We start from the raw sequence: 22,933 nt of genomic DNA, 5'->3' as shown, positions 1-22,933 counted from the left end.
CGGAAGAAAAATAGCAGGAGTCTGGAAGCTAGCTAGATTGGTGACCGCTGACAGAAGTATAGGGGGTTTTCAAAGATGGCGGAGAAATATAGGAGAGTAATGTGAACATGTCACTATACTAAAATGGTTCGTGAGTCCTTTTAGTTCTCAGCTGCAGTCTTTTAACCGGTATTTTAATTATAATTACATATTTTTTACAGGATACTCGATCGTTCTTTAGCCCTGCTGGAAAAGCAGCGAAACAAGGCGCTTCGAAAGTAGAAAATAAGCGCGGCAAAGATTCTACTGCGACGTCATTAACGAAACATGATGTAGGAAAGAGCCGAACGAAAAGCAAGGTAAGAAATGGATTATGTAGCATTTGAGAGAGAAATTTATTTGTGTTATCAGGGAATTCGACTTCAGAGGTGACGGAGAAAAGATCTGCCCAAAGATCTGCCCATATCACAGCCCCTGTCTGACTGAATCGATCATCATGTGTATCTATGTACTCTGCGATTCACATTCCCATCTATCTTCTCCTGGGGATGGGGGGGGGGGGGGGGGGACACCTTATTTCGCTAAAATTGGTATTTATTGCTATATATGGTAAAATTTCCTTTGTCATGAATCTTTAATTTTGCACACGATAGATAATTTTACGACATGTTTTAACCAAGAGTTTCATTCCACTACATATATCTAACCCAAGGTATCTTTCTGGACTGGAATGTGAGAAATGGTGTGGTAATGTGTGTTAACTAACTTTGTAGGTATAATTTTCAATGGTCTGTCAGAGTATGTCAGGGTAGCTGAGTGAGGCTGATAAGTTACAATGTTTTGCCTTTTTGTTTTTATCTTAAACAGGGTTGGAAAATGAAGCAATTTTGTATTTATCCTTTACCTCCTAAGATCTGTTTGCTAATTCTCCCCTATAGTTGCTACACATTTCCCTGTACATTTGTTATAGAAATTTGTGCTTAGATCAAAATAAAAATTTTTTTCATAACCCTTTTGTTGGACATTGTATGTATAGTCTTGGGAGAAGTTACATGTTAATCACATCTGGGAGTTTAAGGGTTAAACAGCTAAACAGCATGATGTGATACACTGCCACCTAAATTTCACTCAAGTTCGAAATATCTTGGACATTACCATTCCCTGTAAATTTGTTCAAACTGCAACTTATTAAGTCTGCAGAGCAGTTGCAGTATGTAATACTAATGCTTATTTCACAATTTTGACAAGTACTGGTTAATTTTCATTTATTCAGACTGAAGGGAAAATGAAATTGTTGATTAACTTGAAAGATGAGTGATAAAGAAGCATTGTTAATGCGGGATCCACTGTAATTGGCTAAAGCTGTGGTGGTCTCCCTGCCTGAGATAACTAGGCGAAGCTAAATAAATAAATTAGGGTGTAAAAAGATTCACATAATTACATGTATACGTACGACATCTCAATGATCTCCTGACCCCATTTCTAAATTAATCGTACATCTCTGTTAGATTCTGATGAAGATCCTATTCCTCCAGAAATCAGGTATGGGATTTGTTTCTTGAATTTTGTTCCCTTTCATACAGCTGTAGTTAATCATTTAACTCCCAGAAGTGATTAACATGAAACCTCTCCTTATGATGTCTACACATTATTCAGCAAACAGGTAATGAGAATATTTAAACTTATCAAGCAGAAGCTGCTATCTTGATCTAATGCCAAGCTCTCGTGACTAATTTAGAAGGAGACGTGTAGCAGCTAGAGGGGAGAAATAACAATCAGATCTTAGGAGTTAAAGGTTAAACTTTTGGACCCTAATATCACCCCTGAATCAAGAGTCAAGGAAATGATCACTAACTATAAAAGCTCTTGATTATTTTAGAAAATTCTCCTTGTAATTGCCTCAGAAAATGCATAGGGAACAGTATGGAGAATATACATACTGATATCAAGGTGTATTCAGAACCTGGTTCTCTTTCATTCATGTCTCTTTTAGAAAAGCTACATCAGTAAAGAAGGAGGAGAGTTCAAAAGCTAAGAAAAGTAGAATATTGACCAATCAGCTTGGACTCAGGTAAGGAAATTATGTCTAATTATTGAGGGTACCCTATACTTTTTACGAGAAGGGTGATTGGGAGAGTTTGTTTTCAGGGGAATCATGATTTCAATTTTTTTTCATGAATTTTATAGATGACATAATCCTTCCATTTCCATCTGAAAAGTTTTTTCTTTATTTAAACGCGACCCATGAATGAAGAATTATATGAATTAAATGTGATTGACAAACCATTTTGTTTCCCTGATGAATTTCAGGTTATTTGAAAGAGCCAAACTTGTAGGATTAACAGTTTTATAAACAGACGAGAAAGAGTGAAACTTTTAATTTGTGAATTTGGCATAATTCTCTTTTTTTGAATTCATGTGAATGTGAAAGAATTTTGGATATTTTTCGTGATGCATGAAAAGACAATATATTTTTACATGACTGAGTTCTACAAAAGGGTTTAGGGGACTCTCCTTATTAATGGAGTGGGAGGGCTGAATAGGGAAAATATTTAGTGTCAGGTGAGCTTGAGGTAAATGAAGTCAGGTTTTTTTACATCACCTGGCCTTTAACCTTGCCTATGTATTAGCTTGCCAAAGAAAACAAAGCCATCCACTTGATCTAGGGTTGAGCACACTCACCATCAGACTACTGTGCCTTTAATATAATTTTGATATTATGATGCTTTAATTGTATTTTGATGTGGTTTCTACAGGTGAGGAAGAAGTTGTGCCTTAGAAATTAAAAAAAGTCTCTGAAGCAAACTGAAAAGCCAGCTTCTAAAAAGGTCCAGCAAGTTAATGAGAGGTAACATGCATCGCACTCTATTATTATATTTGATATTTCAATACCAAACCATGGTGTTAATTTAGAATGTAAGATATTGCTCTGGAGAAGCATCTGGCTTCTTAAAAATTGTCCAGGTGAATGTTGTTTGTATGTTTGTTTGTCTTTCCTCTCTTCCATCAAGCATTGAGAATGTTAGATCTGTCATAGGAAACTGCTCTTATGCTGATACATTTAACCCTTTGACCCCTAAGAGTGACCAGCATCTAATTTCTCCTTACAATGTCATCCTTGAATCAAACATTAAGGTCACAAGAATAAAGGAAATGATCACCAACTACGCTCTTGTTTGTTAATCAAATTCTCCTTGTCAGTACCCAAGGAAATGTATAGAGAACAGTATGGAGAATAATTTATTTGCATACTGAGTTTTAGGTGTTAAGGGTTGAAAATGAAAAACAAACAAACAACAGCAAAATAATAAAGACAGTGTTTACACAGCCATCAAGGGTGAATTAAACGCAACATTGTTTTAGAACTAAAATGTTTAACACATGGATTGTTATTCTTGCTTTATTCCAGTCAAACCTAAAGAGAAAAAAGTAACTTCTGCACTTGATTTCTTTGGTTCTACTTCAGTTGAAAGGGAATCCAGGAAAACATTTACCAAAAGAGAAAACAGGTGATTAACTAACTACTCTTGTTTTGCCCACAATTTTTTTTAAAGAAAAAATCAGGCATCCTGTGTATTTTTAACAGTACTTCATGCATCATGCATTAAACAGGGAAAACTTATAAAATTCATGCATCACATGTTAGTTTTAAATTTAAAAATGACACCATGGGGATAAGTCCTTTTGCCTCTAAGCTATTTAAATCAATTCTCTTTGCTGTCTGTCACACAAGTGTTATGACAATATCAGATTCTTTTAGAATATGGTGTTCATTCAAACATCTTCTGGTCTGATGATTTTCTTTCTTCTCTTTAACTTGCTGCTTGACTGTGAATTTGTATTGTTATGAGAAATTAGAAAATTAGTCAATCTTGAGAGTGCAAATTTTAAGCTTGATCCAGAGCTCAGCCCACTTAATGATCATACCTTGATTCCCTGTAGAACCATCAAGAATTTTTTTTCATTTCACTCAGAGATCTGATGAATCTGAAGAAAATGTAGACTCCAAAGTGAATAGAAAAGAAGAGTACAAGAATGGGAGAGAAAAAGAAGGAAGAGAAAATGGTAATGTCAACCATTACACAACAGAGCAACCATCAAAGAAAAGAAAATAAGACCTCCCAGAATCAAAGTCTGAGGTTAAAAAGCCTTCCCCTGAGAAGAAAAAGGTTTGTAAGCCTTTTGATCACCATCCTTTATTGTTCCAAAATTAATCAGTACTATTAATGCTTAAACGTGCTACCCTGATACTAGAATTGATTGGATCTGATATGATTGCATATGTATGGTATGTGTCTCTAAGCACTTGAATAAGGTACTTGAAAGATGAAACAGAAACATTTTATGACTAAATTTGGCTTTGTATAAGATCCAAAAGCTTACTCAAACTTGTTAACTGGTGGTACATGTCATTTTTTATATGTAAACCTGTCCTACTATGAAATTAGATGGTTTTACACAGATGCACGTTGCTAACAATACTTGCAACAAAACATTACTTTCAATACTATAACCACTCAAAATACTGCCATTACTGTACCTAGAATTTCCACTAAACAGTAACTGTGGTGACAAAACTTTTAGGTACATTCTTGGTGATTTTAACTTTGACAATCCAGGATGATGCTGCCACTTTGTCTCCATTTTTCAAAGCAGCAGTGTCTTTCACCATCAACATTCCTATTTGGGACAACTCTTGCCTTATGAGGACAACTCTTAGCTGTTAGAATGTTTGATATACATGTAAAAAGACAACTCCTGCTTGCAAACTGGCTGCCAAAGCTGCCACAGTTCCAGAAACTCCTGTTAGAGACTCAAAACCAAGTCCAAAGAAAACTGTTACTCCAAAAAGGATAAAAAAGATGTTGATAAGGAAACTCCAATCAAAGGAACACCGAAGGTTTCAAAATCAGAGGAAGTGGTTGAAGTTCCACCCTCATTAGAAAAGAAAAAATCTGGCTACCGTCATTTTATGGCAAGAGATGGTCCAAGGACACTTGGTTCAAAGGAAATCCCTGAGGTACATGTTGGTTTTTAAAGTCCAAGATCTGATTGTCAATTCTCCCCTCTATCTGCGACACATTTTTCTGTAAATTAATAATGAGAATTTGTTAGATCATTATAACACAACTACATGTGCCTGATGAGTTTTAGTGTTCTCATTACCTGTTTGCTGGATAATGTATGGATATTCTTGGGAGAAGTTACATGTTAATTTCTTCTGGTAGTTAAATTATTATTATCTCTCAAAGCTCTTTATGGTTTGTTTTCCATCCTTTCAAATTTTAATGAGAGATGCAAGACAAAGGAAAATGAAGATTATTAGAATTAAGGCTGGTTTGGAAAATCTGCAGACACAGTTTATTGAAAAAAATTGTAAAATGCATGCTTTGATTAACCCTTTTACTTCTGAGATGTCAATAGTTATTCTCCTTACTGTCTGTCATACAATTCTTGTAATGTTAGTTTGGAGAATTTGGTCCTGGATCAACTAATAATCCCCTGACCAATATTTGTATTTATTCTTATCACTTGTCTGCAAGATATTGTGTTGATATTGTAAGAGAAGTTTTGTCTTGGTCACTCATGGGAGTTAAAGGGTTAAACAAAAAAAAAATATATTTTATTCTTTTACTCTCAGTTGATGTGCAATATTGTTGGTTCAATGTCAATGTCTGAGAAACTACCCACCTACCCCTCCCCTAATCCAACATTAACCCTTACTTGCTATCAGTTGATGGTTTTTTGGGTTAGGGGAGGGGTAGGTGCAGAGATGCTGATGTTGCTCCCAAATGTTTATAGTGTATCTACAGAGTTTTTTTCATTTTTCACCATTTATAACTTTTTAGTTTGGACAGTATTAACAGGTCTTCAAGGGAAGAATTAATTATTCTTGTGCATATCTTGAACATGCACGCACTTGATAATTTAATATTTAGGGAGCGGAAAACTGTTTGAATGGACTGACATCTGTTATTACAGGAGTCTTAGAAAATAATTGAGAGAGAGGAGGTCGCTGATTTGATTCAAAGATATGGTGGAAAAGTTACCCAATCAGTGAGCAAGAAAACAAGTTATGTGGTTGTGGGACGGGATCCTGGAGAGCATAAACTTTTTAAGGTACATTGTAATACACAGATCAAAAAAGGAAAAAACAAAAACAAAAACATGAACACCAAAATATAGGTTGCACCTTTTTCCCTAAATTTTTGTAACAAACCTGGGCTGTAGCCTACTGAGAAAATACCAGGGAAACTTGTCACAAATTTGCATAAATTAACTCAATTAATTGACGATTCATAAATCTGTGTAGCAAACTAACAAGAACTGAAAAAATTACAAGTTAGGGATTTATTATTTCTTTTGCAAGTTTGTTGAACAGCTAAACATTACTGGACAAGTAAACTGGTTTCTTTGTTAAGGCTAAGGCAATGTGGAACATCACAAATAAATGAGACGGTATGTTTGAGCTTGTCAGAACAAAACAAGGCAATAAGAGCAGCTATGAACCACCAAGTGTGCAGAAGAAGACAAAGAAGAAGGAGAAAGCTGAACCATTGGAGAAAAGATCAGTTTGAAGGGGATTTGTTACAACTGAGTGAAAGATCTATGTCATCTCCAACAACACAAACACCATCATCATCACCTGCACTGACAGGTGGGTGTTTCAAACCTCTCCAATAATTAGCACAAAAGCATAACTTCACAGTAAATTTAATTCACACTTCAGCTGTATGCCTTAAATTTCCTCACCAGTGAGCATCCTACATGTATTGTGCGGTGATTATACTTAGTGAATATAATCTCTCTTGTGTGCATCCAGGTGCATTTGTACAACTTACTGATGACATAAATACATGTTTCCTAATTCCCACATTCAGAGATACATTTTTTTAAACAGCTGTAACTTATGAACTTTGGTGAATTTATTTCACTCGACAGTCACTTATACATGCAGTTAGTATGTTAGTAATGGAATCACTGTTTTAAAAATTTTTATTTTGCTCAGCTTTCTTTTTCAACAAAGACCAAGATGGGTCGTCCTTAAAGGCAGCTCTTCTGTGCGATTTCCCAGGAGTTGGTAAAACCACAACAGCAACGCTTGTTTGTGAAGAGCTTGGTTTTACGTTCACTGAAATGAATGCCAGTGATACACGGAGAAAAAAGACCTTGGAAGAACACATTTCTCAGTCACTGAGCAAGAAAACCATCGATGGCCTTCTGACAGGTTGTCAAATTTCTGTAACATTTGGAATGACTTTGATATTATTAAAGATGCTTCATTCATTCTTCTGTCTTACTAAACTGACTTTCCACTGTAGTGAATATATTATTATCAACTGAATTAGTGACGTAAATTACAGCTCAATTGGTCAACTTTTCCAACAAAATTTGTGAAGTTTCTAAGCCGACAAGTCGCCCTTATCATTAATAAGGAAATTTCCTTCACTATGCGTTCGGTTTGTGTTTCTTTTGTGATGCAAAAAAAACCTAGGTAACACATGAGATCTCGTTAGTTTTCGTTATGTAATAAGTGAATAACCCACATCTCTTACTCACCCGAGTTCCACGTGCGTACTGTAAGTTCAAGAGCGAGTTTTTTTGTTTTGGTTTTTTTTTCCGTTTTGATTCGCTTTGATTCGCGGCGCATGCGCAAAGCCTATAGTTTGGCCATGGTTTCTAATATGGACTTAAAGACAAAGGAACTCCGGATTAATGAAAATGAAAAGTTAAAAAATGTAGTATGAGGCCCTGTTCAAATTTGACGTATAAATAGTGAAACAGCATAGCTACAAAATAGAATCATGGATCACGAAATAAACAATGATACACGATTTTCTGTTTCGAGTTCGGTGAGCTCATAATCAGCTTCTTTAATACCGCTGGTGTTACAAAGTGCACCGTTTTGTTACACACTTGTGGGGCAAATCACATTTTCACAGGAGTTAAAGTGAGGACAGAATAAGTTAATAGAGACCTAATGCAGTGAATGAGATAAACGGTTATTGACTAAAGATACAAATAGTAATAATTCGGAATATGAGACAAAAGAATGAAAGAAATATTGATCTTGTTTGCTCGTCACGAACGCAGGATCGAATCTTAGACCATCGGATTTTGCGATCTGAGGTTCACCCACATAGCTAAATATTTCTCGTTAATGAGCCATGACATACAATGGATACATAAAGGATCATCCTGCATACTGCAAAGATCATCAATGTCGAATGCATAATGACGGGAAATAAATTTTAAGCTCTTTCGTGACAAAGGAAAAAATCATTTTTAATCGCGACCGAAAAAAAAAAACCCTACCCGCTAGATCAGGTTAAACGACAGATTAGATATCAATGCTGACTTTTAGATAAACATACCAGACCTTGAGGTAGCTTATTTATCTTCCCGTGAGGGATTTACAAAGCTGCAGCGTTTCTGATTCCAGTATCAAGTGTGTCACTTGTCTGTATGAACTATTAGACATTTGTTTATGGTCTCGCTTATTGCATCCAAACCCAGCAGACAATTCTGGAGCTCAAAGAGACAGGAGCTAGGGCCTCAGATTTCTCTTCCAACTTTAAGACAGTTGGTTCAGTAACAATTCATTCATAAAATTCCTGTAAGAGACACTGAGGGTTTCTGTACACAAAGATACATGGAGTACATAGATTTAAAATATTTTTAATATCTTCCTCGGATATTTCTTTAAGAAGAGTACTTATGGTATTCGCTTCAATTCTTCATAGCACGCGAAACGATTTAAATATGCTTTTCTCTAGATACCACGAGAAGTCAAGTATTTTTCTTGAAAAAGAACGTTGTTGGAGTTAATTTATTGCAAGTACTCTTCAGGTGAGGAGAGATAATGAAGAAATATGTAGCATATTATAATCGAAAGACATGAAAATTGGAAAAAAAGTATATATAAAGAATACATTTTATTGATGTGATTTCTTTAGCTTTGTATCTCCTGGTGATTTCACTGGACACCTACGCTTTTGACTGCAAAAATATTAACTGCAGAATCGGCGGGAGTTATTTACAAGAAAAAAGTTCTTATTTTTAGAAACTTTATGAAGTTGTCACGGTGAAATCGGAAAATGAAAATTTGAGAGAACTGTAACGCTAATGGGAAGATGACCAAAAACAAATGTGTATCATATTGAAAGAGGGATATATCGAGTTGATCACTTGAAGAGAAATTGCATTGGTACAATATAACTCACGATGTGAATTCATCCTTATCGATTCAGTTATGGCATTGTGTAACATGTCCTGCTCTGAGGAGAAAAGGGGTTTTGCGGATTGCGAGTTGTACTAAAAGAAAACGAGCCAAATTTAAATCACAGAATTACTTAATCGCCATGGAGAAACATGTAAACAGGTAATAACCATAAAAAGAGTTAAAAAACAAACAAAAAAACAGGCGCAAAAACTTTGATCACGAAACTGAGCATTAGATGAAGTCAGATCTTTCAAACTCGTGAATATGTTACCTTCATTTTTTCATCGAAATTGTTGTAAAGCAAAATATTATTCTTGATATTTTCAGGCATGTAAAATTAACAAATGACATCGTTTGGAGAATAGAGGGATTCAGAGGATTACAGTTTAACAGGTACAAATCAATTTTCATTCTGCAACTGATTAGAGCTGTAGAGTTCATGTTATTTATAATGAAAGATCGCAATCTTGTTTTTCTTGTGGCTGACAACAATCAAATTTAATTTCAGTTGAATTTTCCCGGTTTATTGTTATCAGATGTGAAAATATTTCAATGGTTTCTCTTATTTGGTTTAATAGTCTGCACGCGATGCAATTTCCCTAAACCTTAAACTCCTAGAAGTGATATAACTTGCAACTTATCCGTGTAATATCAATACATTATCCAGCAAACAAGTAATCAGAATGCTAAAAGTTTCATCAGGTAGAATTTGTTATCTTTGAACAACACCAAGCTAACTAACTCTAGCAGCTAGAGGGGAGAATTAACGATTACATCACGGGAGTTAAAGGTTTAACTGTGCGTGATCATTATGTGGCAGAAGTGGGTGATGAGCATGTGACAAAGCTAGATAACGTGCTGTATAAAGTTATAGCTCTCGTCAATATCAAAACCAGCAAATATCTCTCGAAAACAAACTAAGTTTGAAAAAAAGCTCGAGGTTGAAACAAAAATACACAATCCCTACGTTTCTTTTGATATCGTAACATTAGCGATATATAGTAATAATAACGGTAATATGGTTGTCAGTAAAATATCAGAATTTTTTTCAGTTTCCAAAACGTGACATCTTCACCGCACGCTGTAAATGTACCATTTACATCATCATATAAAGGTATCAAGGTCGTCATTAGAACCGAATTTATTAACATGACAATAATACTTTCCATGTGGGCTGTTTATTTTTTTTTTCAATTGTTGTTTTTTTTTTCTTTACCTGAAGCTGAATTCAATTCTTTTTTTAAAGGAAATAGTTCTTGTAAGGAGAAATTGTTGTATTACAATGTCCGAAATTGAATTGGTTTTCCGGCGAGCTGAGTTTCGGTGTAGCGGATCTCTGTATTCGATGCTTCTATTTAAAAAAATTGTATTTGATTCAAATTTTCAATCAATATCTTTCGAGGGTCTTGATATTAGCAGGCAGGTCAAGAATTTAAAGAAAGCGACAAAACTTTTGAGTTTGTAAAACATGTTTCGACAGAAACCTCTGTCATCTTCAGTTGATTACTGTGCAGCGCGTTTAACCAACTGAAGATGACAAGTTTCTGTCGAAACTTGTTTTACAAACTCAAAAGTTTTGTCGCTTTCTTTAAATTCTAAACTAAATTCTAAACCTGTTTTAGATGAAGTTTCTTGATAACAAGAGTTTTGATGAATAGGACACTTTCCAATGCCATCTTCTCCAGTCCCTCAAAATAATCTCGTATTCAGCGCCTTTTTTGAATTCGAAATGAAAAATCGGATCCTTCCCCAACATAATTTGGAGAGGGTGTTGAAGTCCTAAATGTAATAACTTTCCTAAATGTAATAAAGTCCTAAATGTAATAACATTTGGTCCTAAATGTAGTAAAGTCCTAAATGTAATAACATCTAGTCCTAAATGTAATAAGCCTCCAATGCAATCGTTTAACTCCTTCGGTGCATTGTTGTTATGGCGGACATCCACAATGAGATCTAAAAGTGACAGCCGTTGCACCAAAAAACCGCTGACCAGTATACATGTCACGTTACGGGCTCGCTGATATAAATCAGCGTCTTTCTACTTGCTAGACATAAGAAATATCAGCAGTCGAAGTATGCTCCTTAAAGTGGTCTATTGATCGAGTTAAAGAAAATCATTTCCGGCCCAAAGTGGGCTAGTGCTTGGCTGGAAGCTCAATAAGATGGAATCGATTGGTACGTAATCATTAAGACTTTTTTGACAAGACATTGACTACAATTGATGATGAACTAGCATGCTATTGTTGATGTTATCGTTCGTGTTAAAGTCTTTAGTAGTGATGCACCATTTTAGAGCAGTTTGAATGATTTCGCTGTGTCACATGTTAATCCAAAAGAAAATTATTATTATCAGTAGCGTTACTGAAATTTTGCACATCAATGTTATTTAGTGTCAATTGATTTTAATGAAGCATTTGGGTTCATTTTTAAGACTGACTATCCTGATTTATTCAATTTTGGACCTGGGATATTGCATTTCTAGCCCTCTATGGCTTTACTCCACCTCAGTAATCAGTTCATGTACCATATGACTAAATGGAAACTGTTGAGCTTTCTTCTTCATCATCTATTTATCTATTCATTTTCTCCCCTCAAGGCGGGGAGAAGGGATGACGACAAAAAAATGGAATATAAACTTGAGATCAAATATATGTTTTCCCAATAATTCGGTTCGGGAACTGATGAACCTGTCATAAAGGGCTAAAGGGAAAAAAAATGAATGGTTCATTAGACCATCAACTGACCATCTTGTGTTGAATATTGTAGCTCAATGGTTCAATTTCACTCTTGCGTGGAAAAAAGGCAACATGTCGAGACCTTTGATCGTGAAATGGGATAACATATGATTGGTCAGTAGACATCTTGCTCTGTAAGTCACTTTATCATAAAGCTAGCAGCGCACGCGGGCAAGATGAAGTGAATCCTGTGTTCTGATTGGCTACCTGAGCGGGCATGATGGGCCCACCCTCGCCCGCTCGGGATTCCCCGTATTGATCCCACGCAAGAAAACTTACAAAGTTCGTAACTTTTGGACAATGTTGGCATAAACATAGAAAAAAATAAACGACCTTCTTGGGTTTATTGTGCTGCAAGCACAGTTGGCTTTCACTATCGGCTCTCGAAATAAACAGGCCATTCTTGATTCTTATCAAAGCGAAATATTTTGCTATACAATAAATCCTTTAATGATTAAGCCGGGAGAATATAAACTCTATTGACCAAGCTTGTATGGTCAAGATTTCTGGGTATTAGTCTCGTACTTTTTCTTCTTTTTTATGGACGGAGACTTCGTGTCCGTCCAATAAAAACGCAAAAAAAAAAGAACTCGGCCAACATCCAGCTATTTTGACCTCACGCTTGGTCAATAACGTATATGAATATAATTTATGCAGACCCATACAATTCTGGCAAGGGAAGACAGTACAAAAAATGCACTTCCGAGTCTGGAATTTGTCTAACGTATTAGTCGGTGGACTTCCTTTTCCTTGTAATTATGTTCATGAAATGTTAACTTCAGCACTGATGACAGAAGTATATCATCAAAATCTGTTACACTTAAGAGTCTGAGCCAATGATATAAAGAGAGCTATTGGTCAGCGCTCTCATTGCTTTTGCGTCCGTCAATTTGCTGCCAAAAGCACATCAGTATCAATATAAGGTTTTGTAGCCACGGCTTTTCAATCTACGTCTTTAGCAAATAAAGAGACGCTGATTAATATCAGTGAGCCCGCAATATGCCATGAATACTGGTCAGAGGATTCTTTGATGCAACAGCTGTCACTTTCACATCTCAACGTTAGCGCAGTTAAATGATTGCATAGGAGCCTTATTACATTTAGGACCGAACGTTATTACATTTAGGGCTTTATTACATTTAGGACCAAATGTTATTACAATTAGGACTTTATTACATTTAGGACAGTTATTACATTTAGGACTTCTACAGAGGGACCAGCTCTTCCAGTTGTTCTAAATTTCCTGGTTCCTTCAGAAAAAAATTAATGAAGGAGTTTATTGATTAGAATTTATAATTCTGTTAATAAAGAAAAAGACTTTGTCCAGCAATTTTTCGATAGCTCTGAGGGACATTTTACACATGTACTTTGTGGAAGAACAGGGTCGATAAACGTGTTTCTTTACGCAGTGGAATTCGTGACTGTAACGCAAACCCTGGAAGGTGTTTCGGTTTCGAATAAGTTTGGCGAATTCTCCCAGCCCCACACGCGATGAAATGAAGGATTGAGAGAAAGAGTCTTTTATTGCATTATTTTTGATCCATGCTTATCCAAGCCTACCGGATACAACTAGGTTCTTTGTTGCAAATCACGCATTTTGAATTTTGATAGGGGACAGCCTTGAACGACGTTTCAACAGATGAGACTACGAAAACAAACAAACAAACAATTGAAAAAACAAACATGACACAACCTACAGAAATTGACTAGAGCTGTCACGCAATCACAATAGCGTGACGGAGGAAACTTTGAGATTCTCATTCTTTCTTTATTATTAAGAATAAAATGTTTTCTTTAGGTTACTTTCATTTGAGTCTCCTCTTTTGATTTTAAGCAATGTAGCGTAGTACAATCGATTCAATTTTATTTCTAGCTATGGCAGAAAGCAACCTCGCAACAACGGGAGAAGAACTGGAGGTGAAAAATGAGTTTCCAGCCACAGGTAAGAAAAAGCAACAGGGAGAGACTTCGTTGTGGTGATTTTGTACTGTTTGTTAATTAAGTATACCTTAATTCTACTGCACAATTTTTCGGATCACTTCGACTTAAAGGTTTTTAAGGAATGCACTAAATACTCCAGTATTGAGAACGCTAGTTGTAATTGCACATAGTTGTGATCACTAACAAACTTGAAATATCTTCTCGGTAATTTCAGCAACAGAGGAAAGTCAAGTTACGTCAAGTGACGCTGAAGTGGATGTATACAATGACCCTTTAAGAGGTAAGCAAACCAGGTGAAGTAAGATTGTTTGAAAGTCGTCTCGGTGAAGTTTTTTTGTCCTATTTACATCAAAATTTGTGTATGTTTTGTGAATGAGTTTTTGGAGCAGCAAAAGATCTTCAAATTTCAAACTTTGCTACCAGTAAAATGAAAACCAAAGAAAAAAATTATTTACTGCTCGATTCGATGGAGCAGACTGCGTAGACATCATTAATTATTTATAAGCCACAAAGCGGCAAATTTGAACGCGACTTCTCTTTGAGGAGCCCTAAATTAGAGAAGAATGGGTCAAACTTGGCCCACTAGGCTTTGTAAACTCAGTTTTCTGAGTTTTATTATCGCTTCCTCCTAAATCACCGCACGGCGTTTTAAAGATTAAAGATGTAGCTACATCTAAAATGAATGATATTTACGAAGTAAAAGTATTTTCCTTTTGAATTTGAAGATACTCAAAATTTGGTCATTTTTTAGTGTGAGTCATTTTCGGCGAGAGAGAGCTGTTGGCACCCGTAGACCTCTCAAAGTCGAGTATTGAAAAATGTGCCAATAGATAACTTTTTGAGGCCGCTAAGAGGAAAGTATGTGACTAAAATTTACGCTAACACCTGTTTGCCCGTTATTTTTCAATACCTGTTTGGCAGAAATTTTACGCAATTTGAGAATTCTACGGAGAAGAGGAGGCATTTTGTTTCAGCCGGATCGCCTTTTTGGTCTTCTAAATATTTTACGCCTCTTTAGACAGTTATGTCAACACCAGGCCCACGCCGGCTGTAAACCACCAGTCAACAAAATGTAGAACCCTGACTTTCACAACAGGCAAAATGGCATTTTGCGAGAAAGTAGTATTATAACATAGCGCGCGTGCTTGCCCTATATAAGTCCTATCCAGTCGCTATGAACAAAATCTTTATTTACGCATGCCCGTGCGTAAAAAAGATGGCTGAGCATTTTTTTTGAAAGTTTCTTGCAGTCTGTCTTCTCCAATTGCACCGTGCACGGCAGCGTAAACATTATTTTGTACAATCAAATTCCTTGATAACTTCGGGTCTTTGACTTTTAAAACATTTTTTAGTGACACTACAGTTTATTTAGCTCTGATTTTCTCCATTTTTCCCATAAATTTTGAGCTTTTCATTCACAGTTATCGGTTGACTGGATCAAATATTCTCGCTCAAATCAAAGTATAAAATGTGGCATGTTTTTGACCAGCCAATAGGGACGTTTGTTTCCTTTTTGTGTGCGTTGTGAGAATTTTGTACTCTAACCGACACAATACTATTTGAAAAGGCTTCTTCGTGCAGATCCTTGTTGTCGCTCTGTTATAAAAAATGTTAACCCTAACCCTAAGCGCCTTTAACCTAAAAGTTCGTTTGGATATATAAAGTTTGCATCAGGGTCGTATCACTCATTACTAAATCATTACTAAATCATTAAAATGGTGTGTTTTCAGGGAAAGCGGAAGTATGTCTGAAGAAGGGTAACAAAGAATACCGACAAGGAGAAGCTAATAACGCGATAAACTCCTACACGGAAGGACTTCAAGTGAACTGCAAAGACAAACGGCTGAACGCCAAGCTTTACAGCAACAGGGCAACAGCTCATTTCCGTTTGGGTAACATTTTTATTTCTAAATATATAAATCTCTCATGCAGCGTTACAAGATAACGGAATACATGTACAATACACAATATTTTCACTACTGCCTAAGTAGTGCACATTACTGCGAGGATCACTTTCATTCACGGAATACACAATCTGCATCAAGAAAAGAAAGAAGTTGAGCAACGGCAGAAAAAAAGCACAAATACATGAATCCCCCTTTAGTGGATGAAATTAAGCAAAGAAATGATTCTCGTTGCTGCAATTTCATTAGATGACCATTTTTTTAAACCTCATTTCCTGAATCTCATAGCAAACCACGTGGAATGTCTGGATGATGTGACGGTTGCCGTTCAATTGGAACCCACTTTAATCAAAGCTATTAAGAAAGGTGGGTTTTTCAGACTTAAGCCGCCAACACTCTATTCTCTGATCTCGTCAAAAGAGGATTGTGTGGTTTGTGGCAGGTGACTGCACCCCAAGTGTCAATTGTATTTGATGTGTCAATGTCTGTGATGTGGGTAAAAAGCATAAGAAGATGTCAATAAGCTCTCAAATACCGCTGCCTGGTTAGTTCACGTAGTAGAGTGTCGGAGGTCGAGGGCTCAGGCCCTAGACCAGAACAACACTCAGACTTAAAAACTCTGAGGAGAATGTGCTGCCACCTACCTATGACATCTGCAAATGGTTTGATATTCTTGTCCCAGATATAGACGGAAAACCGTAAGCCCCGTTTCCTGCATCTTCTCGGTAACTCTTAGCAGGGGACGTTAAAAAACTCGGCAAGGAGGCGCCTGAAAAATTCCCTTTCAAAAGTTGTAAACTGTTCAATGCAGTCTGACTGCAAACTTCCCCGAAAAGTGCTGAAAAGCGCATAACAACACATTAAAATGAAGAGTGCGCGATATAAATTCACCTTTATCATGATCAATTGAAGCCTAATTGGTAGTCGCTTTGCATTAGCTCCTTATTGTTCATTTTCAGTTGTTCCGCAAGTTCAAATTTCCTTCATTATCACAATTTTTGTTCCCAGCGAAATGTCAAATTAAGTCTATTTTATCAATACGTTTATTGCTTAACAGTGATAAATTACCTCGCAACACATATTATTCTCTCATTTTCAGGAGCCAGAGCTTGTGTCGAACTTTGCTGGTATAAAGAAGCAAGGAGTTGGTTGCATATGGGATTGGCCGTATCCTTTAACGAATGTTTCAAACTTGATACGAGATGTAATGTGAATAGTATTTCAAGAAAAATTCAATAAGTTCCAGGCAGATTCTTCAACACATAATACAAGCGATGTTCTCTTATACTGCACTGAGCAGTTTCAAGAAGCTAAAATATTCTTTAAAGTGTTCTTTCGATTATTCCACGAAACTTTACCCAAAAGAAGAGGCCATATTAATTAATTCTCAGAGCTTGAGCTTTGAGCACATTTCCTTTGCATTTTCGCAAATCCGCTCATGATTTAGCTACCCTTGACAAGTTTAAGATTAAAAACGATAACGAACGTTTCCTACAATTAATAAGGAAATCGAATGCTGAACTAAAAGTCAAAGCAAATACTTATGCCAGTCTCGGATGGTCTTACTATAATGTTGGACAGTTCAACACAGCAATTGACTACTATCAACAATGTCTAGATAGTGCCAAAGAAGTGGGAGACAAGGCCGGAGAGGGAACAAGTTATGGCAATATCGGCAAGGCTTATCAAGGTCTAGGAGAGTTCCAAACAGCCATCAAGTACCATCAACGTCATCTAGAAATTGCTAAAGAAGTGGGAGACAAGGCCGGAGAGGGAGCAAGTTATGACAATCTCGGCAACACTTATCAAGGTCTAGGAGACTTCAAAACAGCCATCAAGTACCATCAACGTCATCTAGACATTGCTAAAGGAGTGGGAGACAAGGCCGGGGAGGGAACAAGTTATGGTAATCTAGGCAACGCTTATCAAGGTCTAGGAGAGTTCAAAACAGCCATCAATTACCATCAACGTCGTCTAGAAATTGCTAAAGAACTGGGAGACAATGCCGAAGAGGAAACAAGTTATGGTAATCTCGGCAACGCTTATAGAAGTCTAGGACAGTTCGAAACAGCCATCAAGTACCATCAACGTCATCTAGAAATTGCTAAAGAACTGAGAGACAAGGCCGGAGAGGGAGCAGGTTATGGCAATCTCGGCAACGCTTATCAAGGTCTAGGACAGTTCAAAACAGCCATCAAGTACCATCAACGTCATCTGGAAATTGCTAAAGAAGTAGGAGACAAGGCTGGAGAGGGAGCAAGTTATGGCAATCTCGGCAACGCCTATAGAGGTCTAGGAGAGTTCAAAATAGCCATCAAGTACCATCATTGTCATCTAGAAATTGATAAAGAAGTGGGAGACAAGGCCGGAGAGGGAAGAAGTTATGGTGATCTCGGCAACGCTTATCAAGGTCTAGGAGAGTTCAAAACAGCCATCAAGTACCATCAACGTCATCTAGAAATTGCTAAAGAAGTGGGAGACAAGGCCGGAGAGGGAACAAGTTATGGCAATCTCGGCTGCGCTTATAGAGGTCTAGGAGAATTCCAAACAGCCATCAAGTACCATCAACGTCATCTAGAAATTGCTAAAGAAGTGGGAAACAAGGCCGGAGAAGGAACACGTTTTAGAGATCTCGGCAACGCTTATCAAGGTCTAGGAGAGTTCACAACAGCCATCAAGTACCATCAACGTCATCTAGAAATTGCTAAAGAAGTGGGAGACAAAACTGGAGAGGGAACAAGTTATGGCAATCTCGGCTGCGCTTATCGAGGCCTAGGAGAGTTCAAAACAGCAATGAAGTACCATCAACGTCATCTAGAAATTGCTAAAGAGGTGGGAGACAAGGCTGGAGAGGGAACAGGTTATGGCAATCTCCGCTGCGCTTATCGAGGCCTAGGAGGGTTCAAAACAGCAATAAAGTACCATCAACGTCATCTAGAAATTGCTATAGAAGTGGGAGACAAGGCCGGAGAGGGAGCAAGTTATGGCAATCTCGGCAACGCTTATCAAGGTCTAGGAGAGTTCAAAACAGCCATCAAGTACCATCAACGTCATCGGGAAATTGCTAAAGAAGTAGGAGACAAGGCCGGAGAGGGAACAAGTTATGGCAATCTCGGCAACGCTTATAGAGGTCTAGGAGAATTCCAAACAGCCATCAAGTACCATCAACGTCATCTAGAAATTGCTAAAGAAGTGGGAGACAAGGCCGGAGAGGGAGCAAGTAATGGCAATCTCGGCAACGCTTATCAAGGTCTAGGACAGTTCAAAACAGCCATCAAGTACCATCAACGTCATCTGGAAATTGCCAAAGAAGTAGGAGACAAGGCTGGAGAGGGAGCAAGTTATGGCAATCTCGGCAACGCCTATAGAGGTCTAGGAGAGTTCAAAATAGCCATCAAGTACCATCATTGTCATCTAGAAATTGATAAAGAAGTGGGAGACAAGGCCGGAGAGGGAAGAAGTTATGGTGATCTCGGCAACGCTTATCAAGGTCTAGGAGAGTTCAAAACAGCCATCAAGTACCATCAACGTCATCTAGAAATTGCTAAAGAAGTGGGAGACAAGGCCGGAGAGGGAACAAGTTATGGCAATCTCGGCTGCGCTTATCGAGGTCTAGGAGAATTCCAAACAGCCATCAAGTACCATCAACGTCATCTAGAAATTGCTATAGAAGTGGGAGACAAGGCCGGAGAGGGAGCAAGTTATGGCGATCTCGGCAACGCTTATCAAGGTCTAGGAGAGTTCAAAACTGCAATCAAGTACCATCAATGTCATCTAGAAATTGCCAAAGAAGTGGGAGACAAAGCTGGAGAGGGAAAAAGTTATGGCAATCTCGGCTGCGCTTATCATGGTCTAGGAGAGTTCAAAACAGCCATCAAGTACCACCAACGTCATCTAGAAATTGCTAAGGAAGTTGGAGACAAGGCCGGAGAGGGAAAAAGTCACTGCAATCTCGGCTGCGCTTATTATAGTCTAGGAGAAATCAAAACAGCCATCAAGTACCATCAACGTCATCTAGAAATTGCTAAAGAAGTGGAAGACAAGGCCGGAGAAAGTACAAGTTATGGTAATCTCGGCAACGCTTATCAAGGTCTAGGAGAGTTCAAAACAGCCATCAAGTACCATCAACGTCATCTAGAAATTGCCAAAGAAGTGGGAGACAAGGCTGGAGAGGGTATAAGTTATGGCAATCTCGGCTGCGCTTATCAAGGTCTAGGAGAGTTCAAAACAGCCATCAAGTACCATCAACGTCATCTAGAAATTGCCAAAGAAGTGGGAGACAAGGCCGGAGAGGGAAGAAGTTATGGTAATATCGGCAACGCACAACAAGGTCTTCGACAGTTCAAAACAGCAATCGATTGCCATCAACGTGATCTAGAAATTGCTAAAGAAGTGGGAGACAAGGCCGAAGAGGGAGCAAGTTATTGCAATCTCGGCATCGCTTATCAAAGTTTACGACAGTTCAAAACAGCAATCGAGTACCATCAACGTCATCTAGAAATTGTAAAAGAAGTGGGAGACAAGGTTGCAGAAGGAACCAGTTATTGCCTTCTCGGCAGTATCCATCACGGTCAAAGAGAGTTTGAAAGAGCTATTGAGTATTATCAACGTCACCTCGAAATATCCAAAGAAGTGGGAGATAAGACCGGAGAGGCGTGCTCACTCTATTCCCTTGGAAGCAATTTTGAGTGCCGAGGAAATCTTATGATGGCCTTTGACTGTTATTACTCGAGTGTAGAATTGTATGATAATATCAGGGCCAGCCTTCAAATCAACGATCAGTGGAAGATTTCTTATCGTAATAGGTACCAAAAGGCATACAAAGGTTTGTGGCGTATAAATCTCAATAGAGGTCAAGCTGTAAAGGCTCTTCTTGTCGCGGAGAAAGGACGTGCTCAAGCTCTGAGAGATCTCATGACCACAAAATATCAGCCTGGACATTCTTTAACGTACAGCGCATCCCGCATTTCTCTGAGGTGGGTTACATTGAGCACAGTTTTCATAGCTATTAATGGACCATGCGTTTACTTCTGGGTTTGCCTCAGTGAAGATAATATCCAGATGAGAGAGGTGCACGTCAATGATTATAAGTTTGAGGCTGAATTGGAAGTTTTCATCCAGCTACTAAACAAAACTGCCCTCAAGGAGATCGGTGCAAGAGATACTGTTACAATCGAAAATCTTCCTCGTGATTCGCCGACAGAAGAGGAAGTGGCCAATGATGTGATCCGAGTTGATGTGAGGCACTCCCATTCAAGTGCTTTAAAGAAGCTGCATGACATCATCGTTGCCCCTATTGCTGATCTGATCGAAGGCAACGAGCTAACATTCGTTCCTGAGGGGCCATTTTGCCTAGTACCTTATGCAGCATTGCAGAAGTCGAACTCATCGTATCTAAGTGATTCATTCAGAATTCGTGTGCTTCCTTCTCTGACGACGTTGCAACTAATTCACGATTGTCCAGCTGACTTTCACATGAAGACTGGTGCGTTGCTTGTCGGCGACCCATGTTTCAAACATATCATCTATCAGGAAAAACTTTTGGTGCAACTTCCAGGAGCAAGGAAAGAAGTGGAGATGATCGGACGTATCCTAAATGTTTCCCCCCTCACTGGAGAAATGGCAACAAAACATGAAGTGTTAAAACGAATATCATCAGTGGCCTTAGTTCACATAGCAGCGCACGGTAAAATAGAAACTGGAGAAGTTATCCTGGCACTAAACACAACAAGAGAAAACCCTCAGCCGCAAGAGAAAGACTATCTACTGACGATGAAAGATGTCATAGAAGCTGGCTTGCGAGCACGTCTGGTTGTACTTAGCTGCTGTCACACTGCTCGTGGGAAGGTCATGGCCGAGGGTGTGGTCGGCATGGCGCGTGCACTTTTGGCTGCTGGTGCTAGATCTGTTGTGGTAACCTTGTGGGCGATTGACGACGAGGGAACCCTGGAGTTCATGAGTTTCTTCTACGATGCACTTTCCAAAGGCAAGAAGGCGAGTGAAGCTCTCAATCAGTCAATGAAGTGTATGAGAAAAGTTGAAAAGTTCAAGGAAGCGATTTACTGGGCACCATTTGTACTCATTGGTGATGATGTCAACCTGGATTTCAAGGATATTAGAAGCCGAAACAAGTAAGTATTAAGTTTATACATTCTATTCAATACAAAGTTACCTTGAATCATAATATAGCTTATGTATGAGCACTGATACTTGCGTATTATTTTCCTTTCAGTTGGGTTACGAATTTAGTTTTTGCTCCAGTAAATTGAGATGCAGTACAATCAAGTGGACACGTTTGCGATGATGACATTCTTGTTAGGAAACATGGGAGTAATAAAAAAGCAAATTTCTTTTAAAACAATCCTGTTGTGCAATGTATCGTTTCATGTGCTATGAAAAATTTCATAGCAACGCAACTATACTCCCTAAACTTAGCCTCTTTTATTTTTCAGTTAAGGCAGCGAGCAATTGGAACCCAGGGTGTTTTCGGATACCTGCAAACGCTGATATTTGGACCAGAAACCAGTAAGCTACTTATGAAATCTTTGTCAAGAGTCACCTTTCCAAAGCAGGAAGAGCGTCAAAGTCAAGTTTAACACGAGAACGGATTTCCTTTGATTCAAAAGTTGACTTTTTGCTTGCCTGAACTGCCCCTAAGACCTTGATCTTTGATGTTCTGCTGAAACTACTGGTTTTTTTTTCATATGATGTCTTGAAATTATTAAGAGTAATTATGTAAAAAGTTATTTTTTAATCGAAGTATTACCTACTAAGCGGATTTGGGCATTGCATTGACGTCGAAGTTGAAACGTCTTGAAAGCGTTTCAAGAGTTATCAAGACTTTTTCTCAATCGGTTTTTTTCTCGTGAGCGATGTAAAACTGTTACAGTCATGTGCGCGTGTGGAGAATTTCCATGGAAATTGGAAAATAATCAGTTGTAGGATTGCTCGATTATCTTAGTTTATGTCATATGGGAATTGCTTTTAACTTTTCGAGGATTTGTACCCAGTCATTGGTACTTAAAGTTAGTTTCTGCCGATCAGAATTTGGCTTGTCTGGACTTAAAATGAGAGATTTTGGCCGTAATGGCCAGGATTTAGTCTTACTATTAGTTGATTTTCTGAGATTTCTCCTTTAATTTTGAGTGCGA

At 37.9% G+C, this 22,933-nt stretch overlaps 3 protein-coding genes across 3 annotated transcripts in view; 2 read left to right on the top strand and 1 right to left on the bottom strand.

The window, feature by feature from the left end:
* LOC149052052 (adhesion G protein-coupled receptor L4-like) overlaps positions 1-22,933 on the bottom strand; it is a 204,298-nt gene that overhangs the window by 174,605 nt on the left and 6,760 nt on the right. The gene's annotated exons all lie outside the window — the stretch shown is intronic.
* Positions 62-7,323, top strand: LOC149052054 (uncharacterized). The gene is made up of 10 exons (XM_089200259.1): positions 62-126; positions 201-338; positions 847-1,642; positions 1,973-2,050; positions 2,736-2,827; positions 3,389-3,488; positions 3,954-4,999; positions 5,962-6,099; positions 6,402-6,637; positions 6,989-7,323. Exons 8-10 carry the CDS (start codon positions 6,056-6,058, stop codon positions 7,321-7,323), a joined length of 615 nt encoding a protein of 204 aa, XP_089056385.1. The 5' UTR covers positions 62-126; positions 201-338; positions 847-1,642; positions 1,973-2,050; positions 2,736-2,827; positions 3,389-3,488; positions 3,954-4,999; positions 5,962-6,055.
* Positions 9,342-22,211, top strand: LOC149052053 (uncharacterized). The gene is made up of 3 exons (XM_089200247.1): positions 9,342-9,361; positions 17,189-21,913; positions 22,015-22,211. The coding sequence occupies exons 1-3, from the start codon at positions 9,342-9,344 to the stop codon at positions 22,049-22,051; spliced, it is 4,782 nt and encodes a 1,593-aa protein (XP_089056373.1). The 3' UTR covers positions 22,052-22,211.

Source organism: Pocillopora damicornis, chromosome 1 (assembly GCF_964200805.1).
Source record: "Pocillopora damicornis chromosome 1, jaPocDami1.2, whole genome shotgun sequence".
Taxonomy (NCBI): domain Eukaryota; kingdom Metazoa; phylum Cnidaria; class Anthozoa; order Scleractinia; family Pocilloporidae; genus Pocillopora; species Pocillopora damicornis.
The sequence above is the reverse complement of the archived record's forward strand: the minus strand, read 5'-3'. Positions and strand labels throughout refer to the sequence as shown.